This window comes from Propithecus coquereli, unplaced genomic scaffold, assembly GCF_000956105.1.
Source record: "Propithecus coquereli isolate 6110/MARCELLA unplaced genomic scaffold, Pcoq_1.0 Scaffold53, whole genome shotgun sequence".
NCBI lineage: Eukaryota > Metazoa > Chordata > Mammalia > Primates > Indriidae > Propithecus > Propithecus coquereli.
The window spans coordinates 6,980,649-7,008,241 of record NW_012151174.1 but is presented as its reverse complement, the minus strand read 5'-3'; the positions used below and the strand labels follow the sequence as shown (position 1 = coordinate 7,008,241).

At 40.0% G+C, this 27,593-nt stretch overlaps 1 protein-coding gene across 1 annotated transcript in view; it reads left to right on the top strand.

The window, feature by feature from the left end:
* Positions 1–27,593, top strand: part of TLL1 (tolloid-like 1) — a 124,874-nt gene that overhangs the window by 35,954 nt on the left and 61,327 nt on the right. The window contains exons 3-8 of the mRNA XM_012656996.1: positions 2,079–2,159; positions 3,665–3,817; positions 4,343–4,460; positions 11,888–12,066; positions 16,600–16,705; positions 23,359–23,483. Coding sequence (XP_012512450.1) covers positions 2,079–2,159; positions 3,665–3,817; positions 4,343–4,460; positions 11,888–12,066; positions 16,600–16,705; positions 23,359–23,483 — 762 coding nt within the window. The remainder of the gene's footprint in view (positions 1–2,078; positions 2,160–3,664; positions 3,818–4,342; positions 4,461–11,887; positions 12,067–16,599; positions 16,706–23,358; positions 23,484–27,593) is intronic.

Below are 27,593 nucleotides of genomic sequence, written 5' to 3'. Positions count from 1 at the left end.
CCTTAAACCATGAGACTAGAATCTGTTCTTTGTAGATGTGTAATAAATTCACTCTTTACTGACTCGCTTTTGATTGATTAGTGTGAGCAAGTAGGTATTGTTAAACTCTGAGATAGTAATAGTTGGAAGAAAAATATGTTATTTCAGATACACAGAATAAAACAGATTGTATGATAAAAGCATTTATTCTAAATGTTTATGGGAAAAGTACACGTTTGAAAGTTCAATAGCAACTTGCACTACTCAGTTGAATTTCAGACAATGTAAAAGTATCTTATATTTTTGTCTATGTTTTATGTTTCTTGTTTGTACTGATTTAACTATATTTCTCATTTCCTAATTTCAAAATGTATAATCTTTGCTATAATATTTAGTTAATTTGTGTATTTTCATGGTGTTATAAATGGTGAGAAATATATAACCACTTTCCCTTTTTTCTATTCCAATGAACTACCTACATGGCATTTTATTTCAATTGCTATAAGATTATTCACATTTACTGAAAATATTTTAAAAAACATATTGCCTTTGATAGTTTAGAAACATTGTTTTCCCAATTTTATAATTACTATATCCTTAAATTACCTTAATATTAATAAAGACATTCCTTTTATCTCATAATTAGCCACCTTATAAATCTACTCAGATGTGTTTCTGGCCTATTTAATGTAAATATAGTTGCTACATAATGGTCATTTCATGCATATAAATGCCACACTTTAAAAATGTTTCTTGTAACTCCTTAGGAATGAATATATTTAAGTATTACCTCATCTTTCTAAAATGTTCAATGAAAAAATTTCAAAAAGTTTTCTCAAGACGCACAGCAAAAATGTGACCATACAATGCAAATAATTAAGCAGATTATTATCAGTGAACAAGCGCTCTAACTTATTTGCCTTATAAGGACTGACTTGATTTTTCTTTTAAGAGGCTTATATGGCAATAGGTTTTATTACTGTTTTTGTTTCAGTCTAGGTAATTAAGCTTCAGTATTAATTTTAAAGGGAAAATAGATGTTGGAAAGAAATAGTTCAAGGGATCTGACGATAGTCTGTGGTCTTTGTGGCTTTTTGTCTGTCTTTACTGGCTCAGCTCAAAGACTGAACCATAGGCATTTGCAGTGGTGCAAATGCATCAGCACTTGTTCTGATGTCCTGAGTGGTTATATTGGCTGTTTGCTCTGGGTGCCACTTTCTTATTGACTAAGAACATTCAAGAAAGAGAGAATGGGGGACAAAATTGGACAAAATTGGGAGCAGCATTTCACAGAGAGCCCTGGGATGGAGTCAGGGGACTGAATTTTCGCCGAGTGCTGGCCTTCCGCACCTTCTCCAGCCTTTGCTGGCAAAGTTGCAAGGAGACATTTTCCTTATTCCTATCCTTCCTGCTCTTTTTGCACCGTGAAATTCTTTACGCTCTATTTTTATAAACTTTTCAAGTTACATCGTGTAACAGAATATATTTTGTGGCTGAACATTCATTTGGAGTTTTACCTTGTGGCTTTTTTCTAATTATGTGTTACTGGTTTTTATAAACTAGAGAGACTAATTTCCCAGATTTAGTTGAATCTAGTATAAAATATGATATGCTTTTAAAAAGTTTTCAAAATTGATGGAAGCTTTGGAGCAAAACTCGCTGTACACATTTGCTCTTCTGATGTTTTTGTTTCCATTTGCTGATTTGGCATCTGAAAATACCCAGTTTGCGCTGGGAAACTAGCTGGATGCAGTCAGCGGGGCAGAGCATCTTGCTGTCGTCCTGCGCAACACTGTGGACGTCAAGGTCACAGCGAAGAAAAATGTCTCAGATTATCAATACGTGACTCAACTGCCGTCATGCCCAAATAAAGTCATGTGGATGGCTCTCGAGTCTCCCCCAACCCTCGTTTTTAGTTTCCAACATTGGTCGTGGAAGAATTTTTACCCTCTTAAGGGATTCACAGATACTCGTAACTCTCATGATTTAAGACCACATAAAAAATACGTCCAAAGAGAAATCAACGTAGCCTTGTACTGTGGTTTATTTGCAAGAATTTTAATGGGCTTTAACTTAATTGTTTTCTTTTATTCTTTAAGGTGGACTTGGAGACCATGGTATGTCAAAGAAGCGAGGAGCCCTCTACCAGCTCATAGACAGGATAAGAAGAATTGGCTCCGGTATATCAGTGTTGAAAGTTGCAGATGCTTGACTTGATGTGCAGTAAATACTATGCTCACAGCAGTTCGGTTTATTAAAATCAGTGTGCCGTTATGATGTGAAGTATTTAAAGGATATATGCTGAGAAATTTGTATTTTGTTAGATCATATTGATGTAAGTTTTTTAGAACTTGGAATAGTTTGAAATGTTCCTTTAACTTAGGATTCTCCTTATTAAAAATTCATCAGGTATTTATTTTATTGTTGATACTTCCAGTTAATGTGGTGTCATGCCCCAAGGTATTTTTATAAACCCTGGAACTACATCAGTTTTAATCAAATGAAAAAATATGGTGTTTGTTTTGAAATGAAATCCACTTAAATTAAATTGATAAACTGATTTATTAGATTAAAAAATAGTTAAAATGTTTTTGACCATTCAAAAAATATTTTTGATATATATATGTATATAAACATTCAGAAAAACTGCCTCTGGTTTCATAATTAGTTAATACTTATAGTATTGAATTTGTTAACAACTATTTGTAGATTTTAGATTTTTTTTTAAATTCCTCAATTCATAGCTCATATCCTAACATTTCTTGACTCAATGGCTTATTAATTAAATACTCACGGTACGTCCCTTCAAGGAATAATTTCCCAAGCAAAGGTGCTTCGCTTCAGGGTATTGAGAAGATGCACACCAGGGACGCAGACACAGGGTTGAGACATTTAATGTTTGCTGTGTCTACGTCAGTACTAGTGGCAGGAAATTTGTGCTGACAGTGATACATGAATAAGAAAGAATAGCCATGCAAATTTAGGAAAAACAGTAGCAAAAATGTTATGAAAGGTTGCCAGGAAAAGTAAAAGACTCCGAACTCGAAAGCAGCTCTGGAACAGACTCCGTTCCGTGTTGCCTGTTGATGTCGTGCACTGGCTTCCAGATCGCCGCACACACCTTGATGTGCTCGAGAGGAGGCTGGGATGGAGATGGCCTGGTGTCCCGGTGACCTAGACCACATCCCTCGTAGTTATTTTGTTTACCTGTACAGTGTAACATTCGAGATTTTAGGCTGTACTGCGGAACATCGATTCTGATTTAAAGGATTACGGAGTTGGCAGGAGTAAGAAGAGTCTTGAATATCATGGGACTGTATTAGACAGTATCTGTTTTATCATCCATTGGTAAGTTGGTAGTGAGCTAGTAAGTTAGAAAACATAAAACAATTTTTCTGTGGTCTCTAAGCATGCCTGAATTCTATCTGCTTTAGGCTGTTGTGGAAATTCATCAAAATTCGCCTGCAGAGCATGAAGAAATAGTATTTTGACACAAGATATTCAAATATTTTAAGGCTTTTTTTCAAGTATGTAACATAACTGAAGATTTCCTTTAATGCATTTTGACTTCAGGCACATTTATACACATATGTAAAGAAGACATTTCAAATTCTGTCCTTTAAGAGGTAAATGACGCCCTGACCAAGAACTTCTGTTTCACAGAATGTTCTAAATGTCCCTGCAGGCTCGGAGCAAAACAGCACCGTTAAGGGAAAAGCCCCTCTCCCGCTCTCAGGGCAAAGCGAGAAAAACCGAGTTCCCAGAGCTGCCACGTCACGGACGGAGAGAGTGTGGCCTGGAGGCGTCATCCCGTATGTCATAGGAGGCAACTTCACCGGTGAGATTCTCCCAGAGTGTCTGGCTGGATAAAGACATAAACACTATCGTGCAGGTCAAGTGTGTATTTTTACAGAATATTAATATTCTATATAACAACGTTAAATCGAACTTGGAAAAATACTCCATTAACCTAGGTTGTTAGTTTAGAATGTCTTTGAAACAAAAAAATACACTTAGTCTTGTGTTCTAAGGGCCTAAGGGCCTGTTCTGGTTTCTGAACCGAGTTTCAAATGTGCGCATCATATCTGCGTCTGGAAGCCCATCTGCCGCCACCCGGCGGGAGCAACGCGTGCGACTCCCAGAGCCCGTCCCCGCGTGTTCGTAGAGACAGGCGCCTCGGCCTCCTGGCTATGAAGCGGGTGTGTGTTCTTTGCAGCGACCCGCCTGTGGTGCCGCGGACGGTGTGCTCTAGCTGGTGACAGCGGTGGCCTTCCGAGCTCCCAGCCAGACCCGGGACGGGGACCCCTGAGAAGCGCTGCTCCCGGGCGGCCCTTGTGTGACTAACGTCAGGCGTCTTTTCCAGGCAGTCAGCGAGCCATGTTCAAGCAGGCCATGCGACACTGGGAGAAGCACACGTGCGTGACGTTCATCGAGAGGGGTGACGAGGAGAGCTACATCGTGTTCACCTACAGGCCCTGTGGGTAAGTGGGACCAGGGAATGACTCTAGTTACGTGTAGAAGGAAAAAGATTAAAACTCCATGGATAGGAGTCATTTGCTTAGTGTTTTGTTCACGGAAAGGCTGAATTTTGGGGAAGAGAGTGTTGCGTGTCGTGTGTGTACGCTCTGACCGCCACGTCGGTGCGTCCACCGCGAGCGCGCCGCCCCGCTGCCCCAGCGCTTCGCTGCGACCTCGGCGTCGCCAGCCTCCCTCCTCCTGAGTCAGGCGCTTCGGCGCTGCCGTCTGTTGTCCCGTCGTGCTGCTTCGCAGGTCCGCGAAGTGCGTGTCTGTCGCTAGTCACCGTGAGCCTCTGGGTTTCCGCCTCCGTCCCGAGCCAGGGCCTTAGTTCAGTAGCGTCCCCGTCGGCGCACACCTGGCCTGTTCTGTCTCCTCCTGTCGGACCCCGCCAGTCCCCTCTCCCTGCAGTCGTCTCCTGGAAACACTGCCGGAGCAAGGCACCAGCTTTCCGAGAGCCCCGCAGCTCCCTCCCACAGGGGTGTTTTCCAGACCTGCTTCGGACAGGGCGGTGACAGATACTTTCTCCAAAAGAAGAAAATATTCTTTACGTTGTGAAGATGCTGCATTAAATTTCAGGAGGTATTTCTACAGCGATGTGCTAATGAACCTTATTAATATTCAATTAACTGAAAGAAATATGTTTTCTAAGCTTATTAAAAAAAGGAACACCCACCCCTCCCTTTTGCATCAATATCCTGGAACGTTTTGGGAAATGCCGGCCTGAGAATAAGGCCCAGAGTCCTTGATCTCACGTCCGAGGGACGCCCTGGACTTAGCGTGGCTTCCGTTGCAGCCCCCACGTCTCCCCAGAAAGCCCATGACCAGCCGAGACACGGGGATAGCAGCTCTCCAAGCTATATTGCATACGTCAGAAGACGTCATTGTAGAAGTTTTCAAACTTCTCTCCCCTGTATTTCCACTTAAGTGGAGTTTATATCTGAAGATGTGATTGGATTCAGCTTCACTTTTCTTGCTGAGCACACTTGGCAGGGTGCGCTGCCTGCTTACGCCGCAACACGCCTGGAGGCAGGTGTGCCCGGACCTGCCCTTGCGTGACCACTTCAGCGAGTGATCGGTGCATTCAAGTGGTGGCAGCCAAGTAAATGTCCCCATCATTTCAAAATAGCGATTTTCTAATGCTGTTCTCTCTAAAATTCCTTCTACATTTATTATCTGGCATTCTTCTATAAACAAAGAATTTTCTCTAAGGTGCTACAGCTATTTGAATACCCCATAGTGCAGATCATAAAAAGAAGTCAAAATAAATGCTTAATTCTTTAGGAGAAAATAATTCTTGCCCTAATGACATGTACTTTTTTGGGGAAACATATATACTTTCAGTAGATCTTGGAGGGGGAGCATTGTATCATCTTTGTTTTACCATAATTTCTTAGAACACTTAATTTGACTTAAAGTCATGTATTTTAATTTTAGCCCTGTCCAAGTGACATTAAGAAAAAATACATATCATTACTTTTCTAGATATTTTTGGGTAGTGCCACAGATTTTTAGTCATGACTTATTAAGCAATGTTTCCTTCTAAATTACTCTAAATTTGGCTTGATAAGTTTTGGTTACATTTAAAATGCCTCCTAATTCTTTATATCTATTTAATATTTAAAAGGTCCAAATCTAGACTATCCTTCCTCCCTTCTGGCTGACTAATAGTGATGGATGCAGCTCAGCTTACATATTTCTGAACACGTAATGTATTCCAATCAATACGTCTTTTCCTCCTTCTCACCTTTCAGTTCTGAAACACAAACACATCCAAAGCATTGATCACGTATTATTTTATTGCTCAATTTCTGTTTGCAGTAAATTTGTATTTATACTAACTTCCTTCATTTTCAAAGTTTTCCACTTTGCTTGTTTTATCCTCCCTAATTATTCTTTTTCCATTCGCTACCGTGTCTCATGTTCTTGCTCACGATATCTTTGCCGCTTGGATGCCTTCCTGCTCATCAGTGGGTCTCTTCCGCCTCCTCCTGCTCATGCATTTCTGAGCTGCCCACAGTGGGAGCTTGCTCTACCCATGACCGTAACAGTTACGCTCCCACAGCCGTTTAAATTCTGTCTTCCCCAGTGCTGGGGGCGGTCACTTACCGCCGTGTCCCTCGTGACACCCAGAGCCCTGGTCTACATGCAGGCGATCGAGAAGGTATCGATCGTTTACACGTCATCTCTGCACATTGTGATAATCTGTACATGCAGCAAAAGAATGTAAGACGTTGTCTTTTATGTGAAAAGGATGTAAGAATTTAAAGGGACAGTGAAGAACATGTACTTCAGTTATGTCAGAGATGTGAAAACTGAAGTTGTGACTTGCCCCAAGATACTTAAATCTGTAGGTGCACCCCTACAGTTAGACCCTGGAGCATTAATGTGCACATGCATTTCTGACTCTTATAGTAGTGATGTTGCAATTTGGTGATTTGTTTTGGTCCTTATTTTACAGTTCCAAGGTTGCTTGTATTATTTTTTCAGTGATAGAAAGGAGGATGCCTTGTATAGGAGTTGATCACTGGCCCGCTAATCATTCTAATTCTATTGTGACTTGTTAATTTCATTTAGAATTACCGTTATCGACCACGATTTCATAAAACAGTTATTTCATTATTTTTTTCTATGATAATGCTGTACTTACATCTCCTGAAAAGGCTTGTAAATTATTAAAGAGTTTGGAAGCTGATATTGCACAAAATGCTTAAGGTCAACTAGAATAAGATATTTGTCAGGTCGAACACTTAACGCTCTATTGGACTTCAGTGTTGGATCGTTTACCCCTAAGAGCTGTGTCAGTGACCGTGTAGCGTTTTACAGTATCTGGTGTAACTCTCCGTCAAATATGCACAACCTGCAAGGTCGGTACCGATGGCAGCTAGATCAGTTCTGTTTCTAACTTTAATCTGGTGGGGAACACTTCTTTCCATTTAATATCACTTTTTTTACTTCTATCGAGCTTACCCACTGACTTAGGCAACTTGTAGCTCTTGTAATCTTTTAGAATAAGAGCTAAAATAATTTTCATATTTGTGGGAGGAAGTATTAAATATGGAACCACTTGCGTGTTTTAGAATATTGTATTTCCCACATTAATCTGCTTTTATTCAGTTAATATTTATTGGCCCCTTTTCCATGTCGGGCCTTTAGTAGGTAGGAAAATATAATAAGCAAAAGGTAGAGGTCAGAACATTTAGCTCCAGTGAATTTCTTGTTTTTAAATTCTATTATAACCGGACATGTATGTTTATGTTTATCGACACGTATGTTTGTATGTATGTGTACATGCTTGTATACGGGCTGGGGGGACCCTCTTGAACTTCTGAAGAGTCACCGAAAATCACTGAAAAGGTGCAGATTAATTGGAGTAAAGGCATGCAAATTTATTTACTGTGCATACACATTAAATATGTGTATTATTAAATATTTAATTTAAGCTTTCAGAATGAAGACCAAAAGATGCAGGAAAAGTCCGTTTTTATGCTCAGGTTCGACAAAGTGCGGGCAGCCGTGTAGAAATGTGACCAGACAAGAAGGGTGTGTTCTAACTCTGACAGACCAAGTGGGGAAACCGAGGCAGGCCTGTCTGTCTAGACTCCTCTTGGCCTGTCTGAGCAGCGTCCTTCCTCTGGGGGCGGGCAGGGCCCTCTGGGATGGGGATCTTATGACCTACGGTCAAGCAAGGCAGGTCAGATAGTTTCTTTATGGCAAGTTTTTATACAAAAAGGTGGCGGGAATGTTGGAGCAGCTGACCCCAGGACTCGGGCGCAGAGCAGCAAGCACTGTCCCTCACTCACCCGCGTGTCGTCCTGGGTGGCAGCTGGCTCTGCTGTCCAGCCTCCCGGAGAAGCCCCCCCGGAGCCTGCTAGTTCTCGTGCAGGTGGAGTGAGATGGTGTGGCCATCACGTGTTGCCTTTTAGATTCTTTCCAAAATTGTCACTGTTTGTGCTTCTGTGACATTGTCCAGAGCAAGTCATGGGACCAGACCCCGTGTTCATGGGGCAGGGGAGTGCAGTTATCTGCTAGAAAAAGGTAAGGGACGTGCTTGAACACTGACCTGATTTGCTGCAGGGCCACCGGAGAACTGGAGCAGGGAGGAGGCATAATCCGACCTTAGATTTAGAAATTAGCCCCGCGCTGAGAAGAGACTGCTGAGGAGCACAGACAGAGCCGGAGACGGCTGGCAGATTGTTCCGACAATCCAGGAGACAGGCGGTGGCCTGGGCCAGCAGTGGGAGCCGAGGAGTGGATTGATGCTGGGATAGATCGAAACTGCTGCAGAGAAGGGGTCCAGGGAGACTGGAGCCGTTTGCCCCAGGAACTGGGACGCTCGAGCCGCCATTAACTGGGAGGGGAGTCTGCGGGGGGGCAGGTTTTCTGGAGGAGAAGATCGGGGACAAATTAAACTCAGATATTAATGTTTATCATTTATCCAAGTGTCCAGGGCAAGAAAGGGGCCGGGTAGTGAAGCCCACCATAGCAAACAGCCTGCTCTGAGTGGGGCTGCAGCGACCAAGAGGCAGAGGTCCCTGTCCTCCTGTATTTTATAGTCCAGCGGCGACATTTAAATGTTAATGGCCGCTTTTAAAGAGTTTCTTATAAAAAACTCAAAACAGGAATTGAGTCATTTTAGTGAAAAAGCACACGGTGATTAACCTAAATAATTGGAAGTATTTAAATACAGCCAAATGTAAAGGTAGAACAGTTCCAACTCAGGGAAATTTCCGGAGGTTTGTTGGGTCTCCCAGCCCAGGAGAAAGTGAGGACCTCTGTGATTTAGGGACCGCAGGGCTTTCTTACACAGGAGGTGAAGATTTCCTGAGAGAGCAGATAGACCCTATGCTGGCCACGCTTTCAAAGGGGCAGACAAATCAGAAACAAAAATCGATTAGCCGTATACAGGAAATAGCATCAAACTAAGATAACATCTCATCATGTTTCAATCAAGTTTTATAAATGGTGCTGCCCTGGCATTCCGTACCGAATATTAATCTGAGCACATCTATAATTATTCTTTAATTTGAGAGTCTAGAATCCTTCTGTCCCCAAGACCTTCGGTTACTCAGGGACCAGAACATTTTTCTTCTTTCGCAGGACATTGTAAAATAACAGCTCCATGAATAAGGCAACGTGGAGTCTATTTTTCCTTTCCATTATGAAACCCTATTTCATAGGAAATTGCTATGGGTACAATTATGCTAAAAATGGTGTTTTAGATTAAAGAAATTGACCACATTGCTTTGCTGTCTCCCAGACTTTGATTTCCACAGTACTTTCTTCTCTGAATACAACCAGCAAAAATGAGTCAGTGTGGGCAATTTAGTTGCTATGTAATTATCTGATATTTCTGTTTCATTACTAGTGATTCAAAGTAGCAAATATTTCATGTTCAATCTCCCCTAAATTAGCAAATTTTATATTTTTCTGCACCTGATACTTTTTGGGTATGTAGTAAATAACTATTGGAGTGTATAATAAGTGTCTGGGTATGGATTAAACGATAGTATTTAAAAAAATGAACTACCTGGGGGCAAAAACACAATTCACTCCCCTCCCACCCCCCCCCACCAATTACCTCTTTCTTCTTTCTGTTGCTGATTTACACAGTTTAATTAAACAGATTCATAAATAGTGAGTACGAATTAGTTTATCTGACTGGCGGAGTATGGGTTAAAATGCTTAAGCATTTAAAGACTGTGGGACAATTTGGGGAAAAGGGTGGGCGGGAGGGAGGGAGACGAGAATTATATTTGTGGAAACTCTTGAGCACTGTCCGATAGACTTACCCTGGAAATGGAAATAGTGAGTTACTTTTAATCACTTGAGTAATTAATTTTGGCAATTTTCTCTTCCAATTTAGTGAGTCAGGAAAGGTATTTGCCTTGTCTGGGGCCCTGTGATTCTCATGTTTGAGGCCAATTATTTTAGGGTCTCTATTGCTATCCTGAGGACAAGCTGTTTTAATTTAAGCCCTAATTATCAAATTATTAGATGTAACATCACCTGTATTTATAATTTTAGCAACTATACTATTATACCATTTAAAGTTTATTTCAAAACGGGTGTCCTTGTGTTCACGCTTTCCTGTGTGTGTCCGAGAATCTTCTGAATGGTCTCACACACACACACACACACACACGCACGCACACACATGCGCGCACACACGCAAAATGATTGGATGGGACGTCTGTATTCCGACAGAAAAGCATCGCTGGATATGTGTGTGTATCGACGAATTGGCGAGAGTTTGCAGAAAGATACTCCCGGATGTTTCACACGGGGCTGGCCGGTCCACGAGTCTTTCAGAGGGTGAAATAAAAATCACACCGAGTCATCAGCAGACCATGTGGCACAAATCACATGAGTCTCATGATTCTTTGAACTATGACGCGTCGCCGACGTTCCCTCCTGCTGTGCAGCCGTGACAGGGCATCGTGGGCTGCAGCGCGCGAACAGCCGACGTTGGTTTCCCGCAGTCGTGCAGGCACAGCGCTTCGGGTCTGGCCGGCCCCGGCGCGCGGGCGGACGTGAGAGGAGCTCGTGCTGCGTCTGCACAGGGTGGAGGACGGAGGGGCCTTGACCCCCCAGGGAAGGCGCCCCCTTCGTAAGTGTGCTGACAGTGACGCCATCCGCGAGGCAGAGCCCCCAAAGGCCCCGTCACCTCCAGACGCGTCAGCTCAGGGCTTCGGCTTCCAAAGGAAGAACTTGGGGCCTGTAGACGTTCAGTCTCCAGCACCAGTTAACCGTTAGCCCCGGGTCATCCACCTTTCGAAAATAATTTTCTTTGATTAACGTCTCTTAAAATTTTTCTCCTTTTGTGAAAAACAATTCTTCTGTGAGTAGGAAAAATAACATCTTTTATGATTAGCCAGCATCTTTCATGAATGTATTTAATTCTGTTTTTTCAAAGAGAAAAATAAGCTTTATTTTCACATTTAATACTGAAATAATATTGGATTATTTCCAGATGATCACACTGACAGTTACCTAAATAATTAACAGGAATTGTGAGGATAAAGTTTATATTACAAGTAAATGTATGTTGATATATTACACTTCTGTATATTGTTAATGTCTTAACTAATAGCACATTAGTCGTCATCATAATTATCTTATTTTCTGATGTTTCTTCTTAATACCTCCAAAATTGATTTAGGACATGTCTTCTAATGTATAGATAATTGCAAAAGCACTTGAACTGATTATTTGGAACCTTTCGTTGTGCGTAAGTTTAAACGGATACCAGAAATTAGCCACATTTATTAAAGAAGGGCTATTCTGCCTCCGGAGAGGTTGGCCTGTGTCGGTCACCATAATTCTTTGCTAGGTTGCGGCTCGCCCCGCGTCACCCTTTCCAACAGCAGCTCCACGTTCTGCCTTGTTCCAGGTGCTGCTCCTACGTAGGTCGGCGGGGGAACGGGCCTCAGGCCATCTCCATCGGCAAGAACTGTGACAAATTTGGAATCGTTGTTCACGAACTGGGCCATGTGATAGGCTTTTGGCATGAACACACGCGGCCGGACCGGGACAACCACGTGACCATCATCAGGGAAAACATCCAGCCAGGTGAGAGGTGTGGCTCGTGTGGGTTTAAGGCTGACTGAACATCCTGGGACTGTACTTATGCAACTTACCGTCTAACTTTAAAAAAATGTAAACTTATTTTTCGGTATGGTAGAATCAACATTTTGCTTGAATGAAAATTACCCATGACGATTTTATATTTTAAATTTCTTTCCTAGAGACTGAATGATGGCATGTGTTTTTTAGACTTTCTTTCTCTTTTAAGATTTAGCTGTTTTATTTCTAAATGTCTGTGCTTTCCAAGAAGGGTGAGAGCTATTGAACCATGAATTAGTATTATTAAATCTTTCTTTTTTACATGAGCATTTTCTGTACTTAGTTCTCTGTAATTTATGTTATAGGGATTTAAAAAGGGCCCAGGGTTTGCCATGAGACCTGCTGCCACCACAGGAGTCTGTGTCGGTGCCAGGTGCAATTCCTGGAGAAAATGCCATTCCGGGATAGTCTAAACGGTTTTTTGAGATTTTTCCTCTGAAACTTGCCTACACTGTAGACAAATTCTTAAGAATGTTTTCAGTAATGGAAATGTAATTTGTAGTTAAAGTCTAATTTTCTCTAATAGTTGATGTTTGATAATAGCCTTATTGTAAGGCTTTTTATTTGTTTAACTTCTACATTCATAAAGATCAAGTACATTTCGGTTGTAGGACAGAAAAATCTCGTTTGGAATTTTCTTGTAAGTTTATTTTTTAAGCATAAGCAAAGCAAAAATGTGTTCTTATTTTCTTATTCATGGCCAGTTTTACTTAAACATTGAATTCCTGAGAATCTTCTGTAATTAACAGCACTGATCATCGTATATGTGGTGCCTATTATTTACTGAGGCAATATTAGGATTTGGAGACACTGTCATGAAAGACACACACTTAGCGTGGGGTTTGTCAGACATACGAATGGCTGCAGTGGACGCAGAGAGTGACAATAGTCATATACTGAGCACACTGCCGAGGCCAGGCAAAGCGTGACGACTTGTGCTCTGCTGGGTCCAGGGAGATGCTACAGAGAGACTGAAATTTAGAGGAAAAGTGGAAATGTCCCAGATGGACAGGTGAGCGATGAAATTTCTAGGCTGAAAAAACATCATGCTCAAAGCTACAGTTAAAGAAAATGGAATCATTTTTGTCTGCCCATGCAATTGCATGGTAAGTCACAAGCAGCTTAGCTGGGAATTACCTGGGAGTTTAGATCATAGAGAATATTCTATATAAATGTGGGAAATTTAGGTTTTATTCTCTAGCTACTGGGGAATAATCAAAGGATTATAAACAGAAAGTTCAGATTGCAGAAGAAGAAAACTCTGTCCGTCAGCTGCAGGAATCACTAACCAGGTGTGGGGAGGAGGCACCTGAGGTTGAAGAAACTTACGAGAAGCCCAGATAAGCAGTGATGGTGGCTGGGCTCTCAGTCAGGGTCTGGCCGATCAACAGGAGGAGAGGAGATAGTCTTTCAAAACCACTTTAAGGGGCACACCATCATGGGATGTGAAACCTTCAGAAGATTTACCTTTCGGCAAGAAGATGCATGGTGGCGCCATGACATGAAACATTCGACATGTTGGAATATTGATAAAGTAGCGTGTTTCTGAGAAAGAGAAGAACAGTGATTTCATTTAGCATATCTTTGAATGGAAAAGCCCAGGGATGAGCCTCACTGAGGTGAGTCTGGACTTCAGGATGTACCTAAAGATAAAAGCGTGGTGTAGAGTCGACTGTCCAGGGGAAAGCTGGAGGGAGAAGAAAGAAATGTTGACGATAGAAAACGGAAAACAGCGTTCAGTAGAGTATCTCCCGAGACAGAGCAGGTGTCGTCCGAGAGGTAAGGGAACAAGTAGCGGGACATCGTGATGTCCTAGAAGCCACGGGAAGAAGTCATTTCAAAATGATGAAGTAATCTGCGGAGTTATGTCAAAAAGAAGCAAAGCAGGTTTATGCCGTGCTGTGTAGACGAGTCTAGTGCCCGAACCAATTGTCAGGGCTCGTCTTGTGCTTGATGTCATTAGAAGGGAGATAAAGAGGAAATAATAATTCTGAAAATTACTCTAACCACCAAACAAATGAGCTCTGTTAACCACAGTTATTTCGTTTCCTCCGTTTGCCAAACATTTTATTCAGTGGGCAAAAAAAATTTATATGGGATGTAACTTTCAAAAATGGTTCTCACTCTTAAAGATAGGATTCTGGTTCAACATAAGTACGTTCCTAAAAGAAGGAGCAAGTGTATACGTAGTATAAATAAATGTATAATCCTAAAACAGTACTACGCAGATTATGGCTATTCGTATCTTTTTGACTAAACCTTCAGGCCTGTAGAAAGAATATTTATTTAGTGAGATTTCCTGAGTAATTGGCACTTCTAGAGCAGGGCGATTCCAGCACGCCAGCGTTTACGTTGGAGATTAACCTTCAACAAACTGACGACTCGCCGTGACTTGAAAACTAGAGATCGAGTGTTGTTCAAGGGTGATGTTCAGCAAGCGCAGACTTTGGCTTCACGTTTATGTGCAAAATAGGTGACGATGACAGGACCCAAATTGGTACAAGGATTGGATTACTTTAACCCATGTTGGGATGGGCTTTCAAAGAAGGAGCTTGTCATTTCTTTTATTCTGAAGTGTGGTTTCCCTTGGTGCTATGTATCTCTGATTCTCTTCCCTCCCTTCATGAAGTCCCCCGAATTTTCTTTTATTTGGACTAGTATGGCCATGTTCTTTACATTTTTTTATTTTTTTGGTTTCAGTAGATTTAGGGGTACAGGTGGTTTTTGGTCACATGGATGAATTGTGTGGTGGTGAGTCTTGGCCTTTCGTGAGTGCACGTGTTACCCAAGTAGCATACACTGTACCCCAATAGGTAACTCCCCCCTCACCCCATCTACTCCCCACCCCCAGTCCGCAGCATCCATGACTCCGTTTTGCGGCCTGCGCACCGTAGCTGAGACCCCACTTTTAAGCGAGAACATGCAGTATTTGGTTTTCCATTCTGAGTTACTTCACTTGGGATAATTGGCCACGTTCCTTTTAACTGATAAAAAATATCGTGTCATGGGCATGTTAAGTGCTCAGTGACATGCGTTGAAATGTATTGCTGAAGTTGCTTAATGCTCTGGTTTGGGGAATTTTTATGGAATATTTTGCTTTGGTTAGAGAATCTGCTCCCATATTATGCTCTAAATTGCAATCTTAATGGGTTAATAACTATAAAGTCAGGTCCATAGATTTTTGAAAATCTGACCTTGAATTGGATACATTGTATCCTACGTAAAATCCTGATGAAGACAAGAGGTTTAGCAGCTGTCTCTGTCAGTGTGTTTCCTCAGAACGGTGTGACGACATAGACACATGAGAGATTCGTAGGGCACGCATCCCACTGTGAGGGCTGGTTAACATATACATTTATTTATTGTGTGAATTCATTACAAGATGGACCAAAGCACTTTAATTTGGGCCTTGAGTTCTGTAACTTCTCATCCTTAATGCTCAAACGAGGATACTGGATTTCTTCATCACATGCAGAGGAGACAGTATCTTCTGTAGCATCGCTCCTTTCTGTGGCTTTTTGGAAAAGCCTTTGTTAATATGACATTTTTATAATATATTTAACCGAAGTACAGCGGCTGGAATAAGCAGCCCGTTAGATGAGTGGCATAGCAGTTCCATTTTCAGCTCCAAGCATGAATTTGGGATTCAAGTCGCTCGCCTTTATTTTTTGATGTTTCAAAGCTTTCTAAGTTACATAAGTGACAGGACTTGCACTGCGTTTGGCTGCTTAAATTGTGAAAACTGAGTCACCGGAACATAAACCCCATCTGAAGAAATGCTTTGTTTCTGGAACTGTTGGTGTAGACCTACATAATTAAATCTGTATTCTTGTCATATTTCAAGAAACGTGTTACAATACAAACAGGCAGTTGAAATACCTATTATGACTGAAGACATCCAGAAGTTAAAATAGCAGATGTGGAAAGTAAAAAAAAAATAAATAAATAATTCTTCTCGATCTCAAAATGAAACCTTCTCTTTATCGAGGAGAACCTTGAGAGAGGAAGTCACATGGCCAAAGCCCGCAGAGCTGTGTCTGTTCTGACACTGTTTTTGTATTTTTTCACATGGTTGCTTCAGGCGTATAACTTTTGTGGGACCTGGAAAATGTAGTCATTAGAGAAAAGTGGGAAACTCATTAGATAAAAACATAAGTTTGGTTTCTTTTTAACCATAAAAAGCAGCAGGATTTTAAAGAAACAGATATTGTGAGGCGGTAAAAGAGTCTACAAGGAAAACAAGCCCAGAGTGTGCTCTGGTAGTCCACGTTTGGACGTGGCGCTTTGTTCCAACCCAATATTGCTCTTTCAGCGTGGTAGGGGGTGGGGACCGCCTTCCGCACGTGCTGGGTGTCAGTGTGCAAATACGCAAACACGATACTGCGGCAGGAAGACCGGGCGCTTAGCTAAGGATAGACGCAGGGCTGCGAGGGGCTGTTCTGTCCTCGTTTCTGAGACGTTCTCATCCCTGGTCCTCAGGTCAAGAGTACAACTTTCTGAAGATGGAGCCTGGGGAGGTAAACTCCCTCGGCGAGAGCTACGACTTCGACAGCATCATGCACTACGCCAGGAACACCTTCTCAAGGTTGGAGTCGCAGGTTATACCTTTTGACTTTTAATTCCTTTCCTCCGTGTGGCCCCTCGCAAAGCTGTGCTTGACCTTGGCCTAGAAACGCTTAAAATATTGCTGCCTTGCTGTAGAAATAAAGTAGAAAAATAGTGGATTAACATCTATAGCCAATAGCAGGCACTTAAAAGAGATTTTAAAAACGTTTTTACATTTTCTTCCAAATATCTAACTTCAAAGTAATAATTAAGATGGCATAAATCATTTAAACTGTTTTATATTCCTAAGCCATAAGAAGTCCAATTAAAATGATTACCAAACCAATCAGCGTGTAAAATTGGCAAAGCATTATTTGATGGAAATCAGGCATTCGCAAGTTAAATGGGTCACTCTGCTGTTCGGTCGGAATGCCACACTCTCTGTGACTTCTGTTTTATGTTGAGTACTTTCTATTGCTCAAGTACTGCTTATGGTCAAAAATTGATAGCACTTAATGCATTGTTAAAGAACAGCTTAGGAAAACATCTTACCTCATACAATTTAGAATTATATTTCACCATTTATTAACTTTAAAATTATTTCATTCATGACTGAATGCTATTTTTAAAGAGTGCAATAAATCTGGGTTTTGATCTACTTCATTCTAAGGATGATGTCATGGAGCAGATAGTTCCCAGGTAAGGAATTTGGAACTGTTGAATCATCGAACGCATCCCTCTCCCGGTTTATGCCGTTTCCACACTCATCTGTTCATTTCAACTCATTTTTCCCACTGACGTCCATTTCACAGTTCATTAATATCTACTTTGAAGGGAAAAAGTCAAGTTTATTTTCATGTTTTTATAAAAAGAATTCTTGATAAAAAGTAGAGAAGGACATGCCCATGTGCCGTTCATACTGGGACACATTTTAAAATTTCCTTTTTTTCCAAAAGCAAACTTTTTTATTAGAAAATTTCAGCATTTACTGTATTTAAAAAATTATTCTCTTCTAAAGTATATTATATATATGTGTATGTGTTCATATACAGTAGCTATCCTAATGCTTATTGTCCCTATAATTGAATTTAAGTTTCAGCAGAAATACACCCATAAATTTGGCCTGAAATTAATCATAAAGAGTTATGAAATTTTATTTTGAGGTCAATGCATGGAATCGAGTTTTCCACGAAAACATGCAACAAATGAGGTTTGGGCTCCTGCTCCGCCAGCGCCTCTCACGCTGCTGAATTACACCATTTAGAACTAACCCGAGTTCTGATTCTTTGGGACAGAGGAGGCCCTGGAAAATTTATTCTTTCTGTCCTTTGTAGGTGATAAATCTTTACTAAAGTTTTAAACATCTGTTTCTCCTTATTCAATACTCTTTTATGTGTTAAATTGCTTATTTCCCCATAAACCAAGCTGGTCTTGCTGCTGAGACTTTGTCTGTCTCCTGACACCTGCCTTTGTGCTGCATGCTGGCCAGTCTTGACTTATTATTCTGTCTTATTGTTCAAAACTATTCTATTCATTTTTCATAAATAAATTTACATTTCTGCAGCACAGGTGATCATACATAGTAGTCTGATTTCTCTAGTTCAGATTTCTAAAAAAATTCTTGCGTCTTTAAAGAAGCTGTTTTTTTTTCTTTTTAACTTATATTTAAATGATTGCATTCAGGAAATGAAACTTTTGGCACAATTCTCATCCCCTCCTCCCAAAGTTCTTGAAGTTTCTTTTTGTTAATTGTGGAAAAAACATATACCATAAAACTCACCATCTTAATTATTTTTAAGTGCGTAGTTCAGTAGTGTTAAGTATATGGACGTTATTGTGAAACATATCTCCAGAACTTTTTCATCTTGCAAAACTGGAATTCTGTACCCAACAAATAACAACTTCCCCTCTCCCCACTTCCTCCAGCCCCTGGCAACCGTTCTACTTTCTTTGTCCATGAATTTGAGATGTTTCATGTAATTGGAATCATGCAGTATTTGTTATGTAGTGACTGACTCATTCCACTTAGCACTTATTAAAGCTGAATAATATTTCATTGTTTGCGTACACCACCTTTGTTTATCCCTTCGCCTGCCGATGGATATCTGGGTTGCTTCCACTGCCCAGCTGTTGTGAATAATGCTGCTCTGAACACGCTGTGCAAATACCTCTCAGAGACGCGCTTCAGTTCTTCTGGACGTCCACCCTGCAGTGGGATTGCTGGGTCATATGGCAGTTCTATTTTTAATTTTTTAAAGAACCTCCATGCTCTTTTCCATAGTGGGTACACCATTTTAGAGTTCCACAGGGAATGCATGAGAGTTCCAGTTTCTCCACATCCTTACCATCTTGTTATTTTCTGTTGTTTTGATAGTAGCCATCCTCCTGGGTGTGAGGTGGTCTCTCACTGTGGTTTTGATTTATATTTCTCTCATGATTAGCGATCATCTTTTCATATGCTCAGTGGACATTTCCGTATCATCTTTGCAGAAATGCTTATTTGAGTCCTGTGCCCATCTTTTAATTAAGTTATTTGATTTTTTTTTTTGTTCTTGAGTTGTAGAAATTCTGTATTTTGCTGATTAACCACTTATCTGATATATAATTTGCAGATCTTTCTCCCTTTCCATAGGTTGCTTTTCCACTCTGTTGTGTCCTTTGATGCACACAAAGTTTTTATCTTCAAAGTCATCCTGTTTGTCTGTTTTTGGTTTCATTATCTAGGCTTTTGGTGCCATATCCAAGAATTCATGATCACATTCAATGCCATGAAGCTTTTCATTTATGTTTTATTCTAGGAGTGTTATAGTTTTTGGTCTTATGTTTAGATATTTAATCCATTTTCAGTTAATTTTTTTCCATGTTGTAAGAAAAGCATTCAAGTTTATTCTTTTGCATGTGGATATCCATTTTCCCAGCATCTTTTGTTGAAAGACTGTCCTTTCCTCATTGAGGGCTCTTGGCACCCTTGTCAAAGAAAGTTTTCCTGTCCTCTCTGTTTTATTTTACTGGTCTGTAGGTCTGTCTCTATGCCAGTACCACAGTTTTTATTACTGTAGCTTTGCAATGTGTTTTGAAATCAGTCCTCCAAAGTTGGAGTGTGGATTTTCCAACTTTGTTCTTCTTTTTCAAAATTGTTTGGCTATTTGTTATCTCTTGAGATTAGATATAATTTGTAGGATAAATATTTCTGTTTCTGCAAAAAATGCTGCTGCTATTTTGATAGGGATTGCATTCAATCTGTAAATCACTTTGGATAGTTTTAACATGTTAACAATAGTGAGTCTTTCAATCCATGAATAAGAAATCTTTCTGTTTATGTCTGATTTCTTTCAGTAATGTTTTTTAGTTTTCAGTTTATAAGTTTTTCACCTGCTTTATTCCACATATTATTTTCTTTTTGATGCTGTCTTGAGTGGCATTAATTTCCTTTTTAAATTGTTTGTTGTAAATGCATAGAAATGCAACTGAGTTTTACATGTTGATTTTATATCCTACAACTTTGCTGAATTCACTTACTGGCTCTAACAGAGTTTGTGTGTGTGTGGCATCTTTAGGGTTTTCTGTGCATAAGATCAAGTCACCTATGAACAGAGACAGTTTTACTTGTTCCTTTCCAATTTAGATGCCTTTTATTTCTTTTTCTTAACTGATTGCTCTGGCCAGCACTTCGGTGCTATGTTGAATGTAAGTGGAGTGGACATCCTCACCTTGCTTTTGATCTTAGAAGAAAATGTTCCAGTTTTTCAGCATTGAGTGTGATGTTAGCTGTGGGGTTTTCATACAGTCTTTATTACGTCGACGCAGTTTCCTTCTGTTCCTAGTTTGCTGAGTGTTTATCGTGAGAGGATGTTGAATCTGTCAGGTGCTTTTTCTGTTTCGACTGAGATGATTGTATGGTTTTTGTCCTTCATTCTGTTGATGTAAGTAGTTTAAGGTTTTTTTTAGTTTTTATTATTCTGAACCCACAGAGTCTAAAAATTCCAATTGTTTTCATGACTGTAAGCCATCAGTATATTTAGGGAATCACTTCTGGGAAGAATAGGGCTGGATCTACGGGGACTTTATAGACATGAATATTTTGTAAAGTAGATCCCTTTGAACTGAGGGCTGCTCACTTTTTATTAAAAAAAAAGCTGTAAAATTTTACAAATTTTCTTAAAAAGCATAGCTAGTTTGCTTCTTTAAACATAGTTAAAACACATGCAGGATAGAGATTAGTAAGTGAACCATAGTATGTTTTGTCGCTGTCCCTTAGTGCCCCTCTGAGGAGGTCTGTAGGGCCTTTCCAGGATGTTGGGGAAGAGGATTATTAACTTCCCGACCACAAAGAAAGAAGAAAAGAAGGAGTGACTGACTCCCTTGGAATGGAAGAGAGGCTACCTTAGTAGAAAGAGTGAAAGAAAATTCATCATTCTGTTGTCTGGAATTGAATACATCCACTCCAAGATGTCATTGACCTTTTTAAGTTGACTCTCTTTTGGAAGCTATAAAAAAATGAAACTTCTCATATGCCACACATTTGTTTTTAGAAATAGAAATAGTAAATAGTGAATATTTTGTTAGTACTGAAGTACTACAGAAATGCAATAATTAATTTGAGTTTACCTACTTAATGCTTCTGTTGATTCATGCAGCATTGTTGAGGAGTGGCTTTTCTCAATGCTACCTCGTGACTCAGTTTCCCTTTCAATTGCATTGGCCTGCCTGACGTTGCATCTTGTTAAATATGTGCAAATTCATCTTCTCTGCCCTCATCTCAGGCGGCGCAGGTAAGGAGCTCTGTAGATGCTTAGATGAGCTCTGGTCTCCCTGTCTGCGTTGGTGGCACCTCGAGACCACCATCCTTTCCCTCCCCAAGAAGCAGGGGAGTCTGACACCACTCATGGATCACGTCACTCGTCAGTTTGCCGTTTTCCTGCAGATTAGCAGTTGTGCTCCGGGGGAGGTCAGATTCTCTGGCTGGTGCTCAAGCATGTTAGGGGTCCTCTCGTCTCCAAGCTACTTTATTTCTTGTCCTTTCTGTCTGGTAGCTCTGTACTTCAGCTGCCCTTGTTTCTCTCAGCTTCAGTTCCTTCGGGTTTGACTAAAATGTCAACTTCTGAGTGCGTTTTTCTTTGATCTCTCTATTATAAGACTACCCATGACTGCACAGTCAGATACCCATCTTCCTGCCTTTACCTTCCTCCATATCACCTGTCACTACCCGGGTTGTCAGTCTCTAGTCTGATGTCTTTCTCCCCGCAGCAGGATGTTAGAATCGCAGAGGGAGGGATTTCTGTTGTTTTATTTGCTGCTGTCACTAGAACAGCGCGTAGCAAACGTTTCTGGATGGAAAGAGCAAGTGGAGCTGAGAGTGCTGTTCTTTTTGATCTGTAGTTTCTTTTTTTCTTTTTATTCAGGATATTATGGGGGTGCAAACATTTTGGTTACAGGAAATGCATTTGCCTCCCTCAAGCCAGGGCCACAAGTGTGTCCTTCCCCCATACAGTGCGCCCCGTCTCCATTAGCTGTGGGTTTACCCACCCCACCTGCTCTATTCCCCACCCCCCCACCTCCCCTAGCTGACTGGCACCCAGTGAGTATTACTGCCGTGTGAGCACCTTGGTGTTGATCGTTAGTACCAGTTCGATGGCGAGTACGTGTAGTGCCTTAAACTCAGGATCTGCAGTTTCAATGCAACATATTTAGTTATACATTTTGGAAAGGGATGCTCCATCATTCGTCTGAACTTAAAAGATATTTTTCAATTTCATTTCTTAATTTAAACTATTTTTATAAAAAGCTCCTTTTGTTTTTTCTTTTTTTGAAAAGCTACGTTTACATGCTCCACACTTCACAACCTCTTGGGATAGCCTCCCAGTCCGTTTAACTCTGAAGCTCAGTACTTAGAGCCATAAATGTTTGCTATACATCGCGAAATTGGTGTATCTCTTTAGTACACTCTATTCAGAATTTTAGATCATGCACATTATTAAGAGGAAAAATTAGCGAGTCTTCTACCACAATCTTGAGTCTAAAACAACTCCATATTTATAGCTTAGAAGTATTGGGACATTGATTAGGTTTTTTGTTTATTGATTTTGACATTAAAAATATATATTTAATAAAACATTTTTTGCTGTACACTCTTCTGTCTAAATTTTGGCACTCCGTTTTTCTTTGTTCTTGCAACATATGCTGTGATACTTGGACTTCTAAGAATACTTAGGTTAAATTAGCAGTTTAACTCGGAAAATTGACTTACGTGTATTTCATTTGATTCTTACAATTTTAGTAACCTCAAAATTATTTATTATAGGTTGTTGGTAATAAAATAGACCTCTAGGAGGGATAATTGTTTTACAACCTGGTAATCAAGGGATCCTTAGATCTGCTTGGTAGAACAAGATAAAAATCACGGTGTACTTTGTCGGGGAGTATAAAGTGTTCCTTGTTTTTTAAAACATATAATTTACATTTCTAAGGAAAAAGTGAGTGTCATCATTGGCTTTGTCAGGCACACATTTAACATGCACATTTTTTTTTCTAATTTGATGGAAGTGTTTTGAAAGCCTGACACATTGCTCGAAGCTCACACTGGCATATTTCCCCTTTAATTGACTCGAGTTTGAAAACAGTAACCTTGTATTCATAGGGAGCATGTGAGTTTTAATGTAGTGACTGGGTGAGGTTTGCTTCTGTTTTTTTCAGGGGGATGTTTCTGGACACCATCCTCCCCTCCCGCGACGATAACGGCATACGCCCGGCGATCGGCCAGCGGACCCGTTTGAGCAAAGGAGACATTGCACAGGCAAGAAAGCTGTATAGATGTCCAGGTATTGCACCGCGCAGACACAGACGCGCGATCGTTCTTGACTGTGCTCTTCCAGATGCGTAAGCCGCTCAGCGGTTCGCTGGGCTCTCTCCCTGCCGGTGAGCGCCGTGACAGGCCCAAATCGGTAGTCATAAAGCGAGGGTGGGGAGAACTCTGAACACCCTTTGCTACAATCAAAACAAGTTGCTAGGAATCGAATTTGAAGCACAACGAGATCGTATGCTTTACTTCTTTTAATTTAATGAGTAAAAGAGCAAAACACAATGACTGTTTGGTAGTTATTAAGTAGTTGTATGATTTCATAGTCAAATGCTGAGTTTCTTTGCCAAAATAAAAAGAACATCCTTTATTTAACCTTCAGAATTAGATCCTGATGATCTTTTCTTGCAGGTACCGTCATTAATGGTATATGAATTAAAATTTTATCAGTAGGAATTTATAACTGTGTTGCAAAAAAATGTCCTAATCATGTTGCAAGTGAGCTATTGTATGTTTTGCTACTAAATAAAGTTGTGAAAAAAAGATTAATGAAAGGACTTAATAAGAATGTTCCAAGGGAACACTATGCCTTAATGGTTCAAGAAAGAGCAGATGCTCTGTTCTAAATTAGAAATATTGCAGACTCTAAGCACCTCCTATATACTCACAATCTTTGAAATATCCTACATCAAAGAAATATGTTTTATTTTGCTTAACATAGCTTTTCCCAAATTATTTGTCCAAGGAAACCTTTTACCCAATACTTACTGGTAGAATTCACTTTTGAAGATATTTTTCTAGATATTTAAGGTTATAGATGGTAAAATAACTATAAAATTGGCTGCTATTCTAATAACTTTTTCAGAAAATCAAGGATATAATAGGTATATTAATCATTGAAATTTTACATAGATGATTGTTTAAAGCTTATTTATATATCAAATTATTGAGGAGTTCTTATATTAATTAAGTTTATTATGACTTCTGGTGTCAGTGCAGGAAACTCCCTTCAGGGTGCAGGAGAGAGCTAGCTAATTCATTCACAAAACTTTAAGATGTGCTCATTGGCTCCTGGTGTAAAACCCTTTTGTTCAACAGATAAGGACTCAATTGCAAGCAAGAAAAAGTGAGTTGGTTGATAGCTAGGAAGTTCATAATCCAGTATGGGTGGTGGCATTTAATTTCTTGTTCCACCTGATGGATTTTGTTCAAATTTCTTTTATTTTATAATTTTTAGTTACTATGGGTACATAATAGTTGTATGTCTTTGTAAGGCACATGTGGTGTTTTGACGCACGCATGCAGAGTGAATTAATCACATCAGGGTAATTGGGGTGTCCATCACCTCAGGCATTTATCATTGCCTTGTGTTAGGAACATTCCGACTCCACTGTTTTAGTTATTTTAACGCATGCCCCAACTAAGTTGAGTATAGTCACTTTGTTGTGTTGTTCATTCCATCTATCTATATTTTTGCCACCACTAACCATCCTCACTTTGAATTTTGTTCAAATTTCTCCTGAGAGAAGGGTTTCCTCTCCCTTTATATAAGATTTGCAAAGCAAAATTCTAGCATACTATTTTTTTTTCAATTTTATTGTAATGGTTAGTTTTCTTATTAAGTTTTCAGGGGGGCAGTTGAGATTTTTGAAATTTAAAGGTGTACTTAAAAGCTTTTACATCTTAATGACTCAATATTGCTGGTAAGCTTTCAAATGTTTTCTTTTGTATGTAAACATATCTATAGCTAGCTCTCTGCCTATCTGTCTCATTTTTTCATGTATCTAAAGGTAGTTCTACTTAATATTCATCACTTTATTTACTTCATGGATATTTACTTAAGTTGGATTCATATTTACCTAAATGCCTTTAAAAATTATGTATACATAAAATACACATGTCTGTGTCATATTGCTTGGTTTAATTTTTTAAAATTCAAATTTCCATAGGAAAAAGAATGGCATCACTATAACAAAAGACAAGGATGATCCTTGACTAGTTTCTAGCAACATTGGACATATACTTTTTAACTTTTAGAAGGGGAAAGATTATGTGATTAATAACAGCTAAATAAGTGGACACTTTGTATATAAAACCATTTGATTGTCTCTCTATATGCACGTTTGTGTACATCACACTTACAAACCCCACTGGAGATCCATTTACACACTGAATTATAGGAAAGTCAGTAAAAATCAAAAAATAAACTTATGATACTGTAATTAAATTTTCAGCCTGAGACTCTTAAATACTTCTGTTATTGATAGGAAGATAATTGAAAATATAGTTTCTCCTAGAGATTATGATTGTGTAAAGTACACAAATGGGCCGTTTTCCTACTTGAAATATAGAAATAATTAAAGTATACATTTTATTTAATACTATAAAACCACATTCATGAAAGCACTGGGATCTGTGAGAAAGATATTTTTTTAATTTCTAAAGCAGTATGAAAAGCATTCACTGTATTACAGCTTATGAATTATGTGGAGTTAGGGATAACTAAAAGATATGTGTGTGTGTATATATATATATATTTTAGTTTATTTATATATACATACACCCTATAATATGTATTTATTATCATTTCCAAAATCTCAGAGAATGACTTTTTCCTATCTTGGAATTTTTGATGCTTACTAACTAACTCCTTCCCTTCCTCGCTTTCTGTTTTTCCCTCTTTCTGCCTTTCTGGCTGTGTCCCTCAGCCGCTGTGTGTGTGCCTCTTCCTCTCTCCTTCTGCAGTAGTTAGCTTTGCACCTGGCATACGGTTGTATGTTTAAGGCTCTTTGTTCCTTAATTGGGGGCACTGACAGTCTATCTGGATAAGGACGATGACATTGGTATGAACATGCTTGCCACAGGCATAGGGACGTGAAGCTATCCTGATGTGGTAGGTTACTATCAGGGGTTCGCGATGCCCCCAATATAACCAGGTCCCCGGTTAGTGTGTGTTACAAGAGATGGGAGAGACAAAGATACGAACACAAAAAGTGAGGTGAAAGGATGTGGGGAGGTCAGGGGACACCAGCACTCCCTTGAGCCAGGTGATGATGACTGAAGTCTAGCACCCATTTTTATTCTTTTTTTCATGCTATAGATTACAATGATTTCACGTGAAAAGCTCGTGAATTAGCAGTAAAGCATATAATCTAAACGGGAACAAAGAGACCATGTACTTCTTTCTACTTTATCTAGTTCCTTATTTACTGAGACATGAACTCAGGAGAGAGATAGGAACAGTGCCTAAGGCTTAGAATAGCAAACTGCTCTTATCTCCTGGGCTGACGTCCTTTGATCATTCTCTCCACCTTCGGATTACAAGCTGGGTCTGTTTGCAGACGTCCAGGCTGTGGCCCTCAGGCTTTAAGGCGGGGTCTGTTTGCAGACACCCCTGACCGGTGGAATGTCCCCCTCAAGGTTGAGCAGCTTCTGCTCAGTGAACTGACAGGTCCACAGGTTGCTCTTTGGCAAAGTCCTGTCCCAGTCCTGGGGTTCTCATGTCTCGACCCTAACCCTCAACAGGTTACCAGTAACTCCAGATACCCCAATGGGATGGTATATATTCCATAGACAGCTGTTTTACAGAAAAGGGGCCTGGGGTGAAGCGTTGAGATTTGCCTCTGGTGACATAGTGACAACGCCAGCACATAGACGTGGCTCTTCTCACCCCCACACTTTTCTGTTGCTGGACAGACTGTTGTTGCCATTGTTTCTTTGTGAATTTTCTTCCAGTTCTTTGAAAAATAAAGTTTGTTTTTTATATCTGAGAATAAATCAACAAATGGCTTGGAATGATGCTGAAACGTCCTGTGTCACTGTGGCCAGGCGGCCAGAACACCCACATTTATTGAGGAAATGCACAAACGATTAGCACAACTTGCTCACAGGTGTTTGAACTTCTTGCAGTATAACCAGGCACCTGTTATAGACTTACTTAATTTTTAAATTATATGTTGTATTTTGTTTCATATTTCGTTTAGAGAGTATTTATCTTTTTAATCAGGACAGTATTGTTTGCATATGTTTGTGGATTAAATATATTTAATTGTTGTAAATCCACTTCAGGAAGTTCAGCACCAGCATTCTCTGTGGCTTAGTGGAACTTAAAATGATTACAGAATTTATTTTT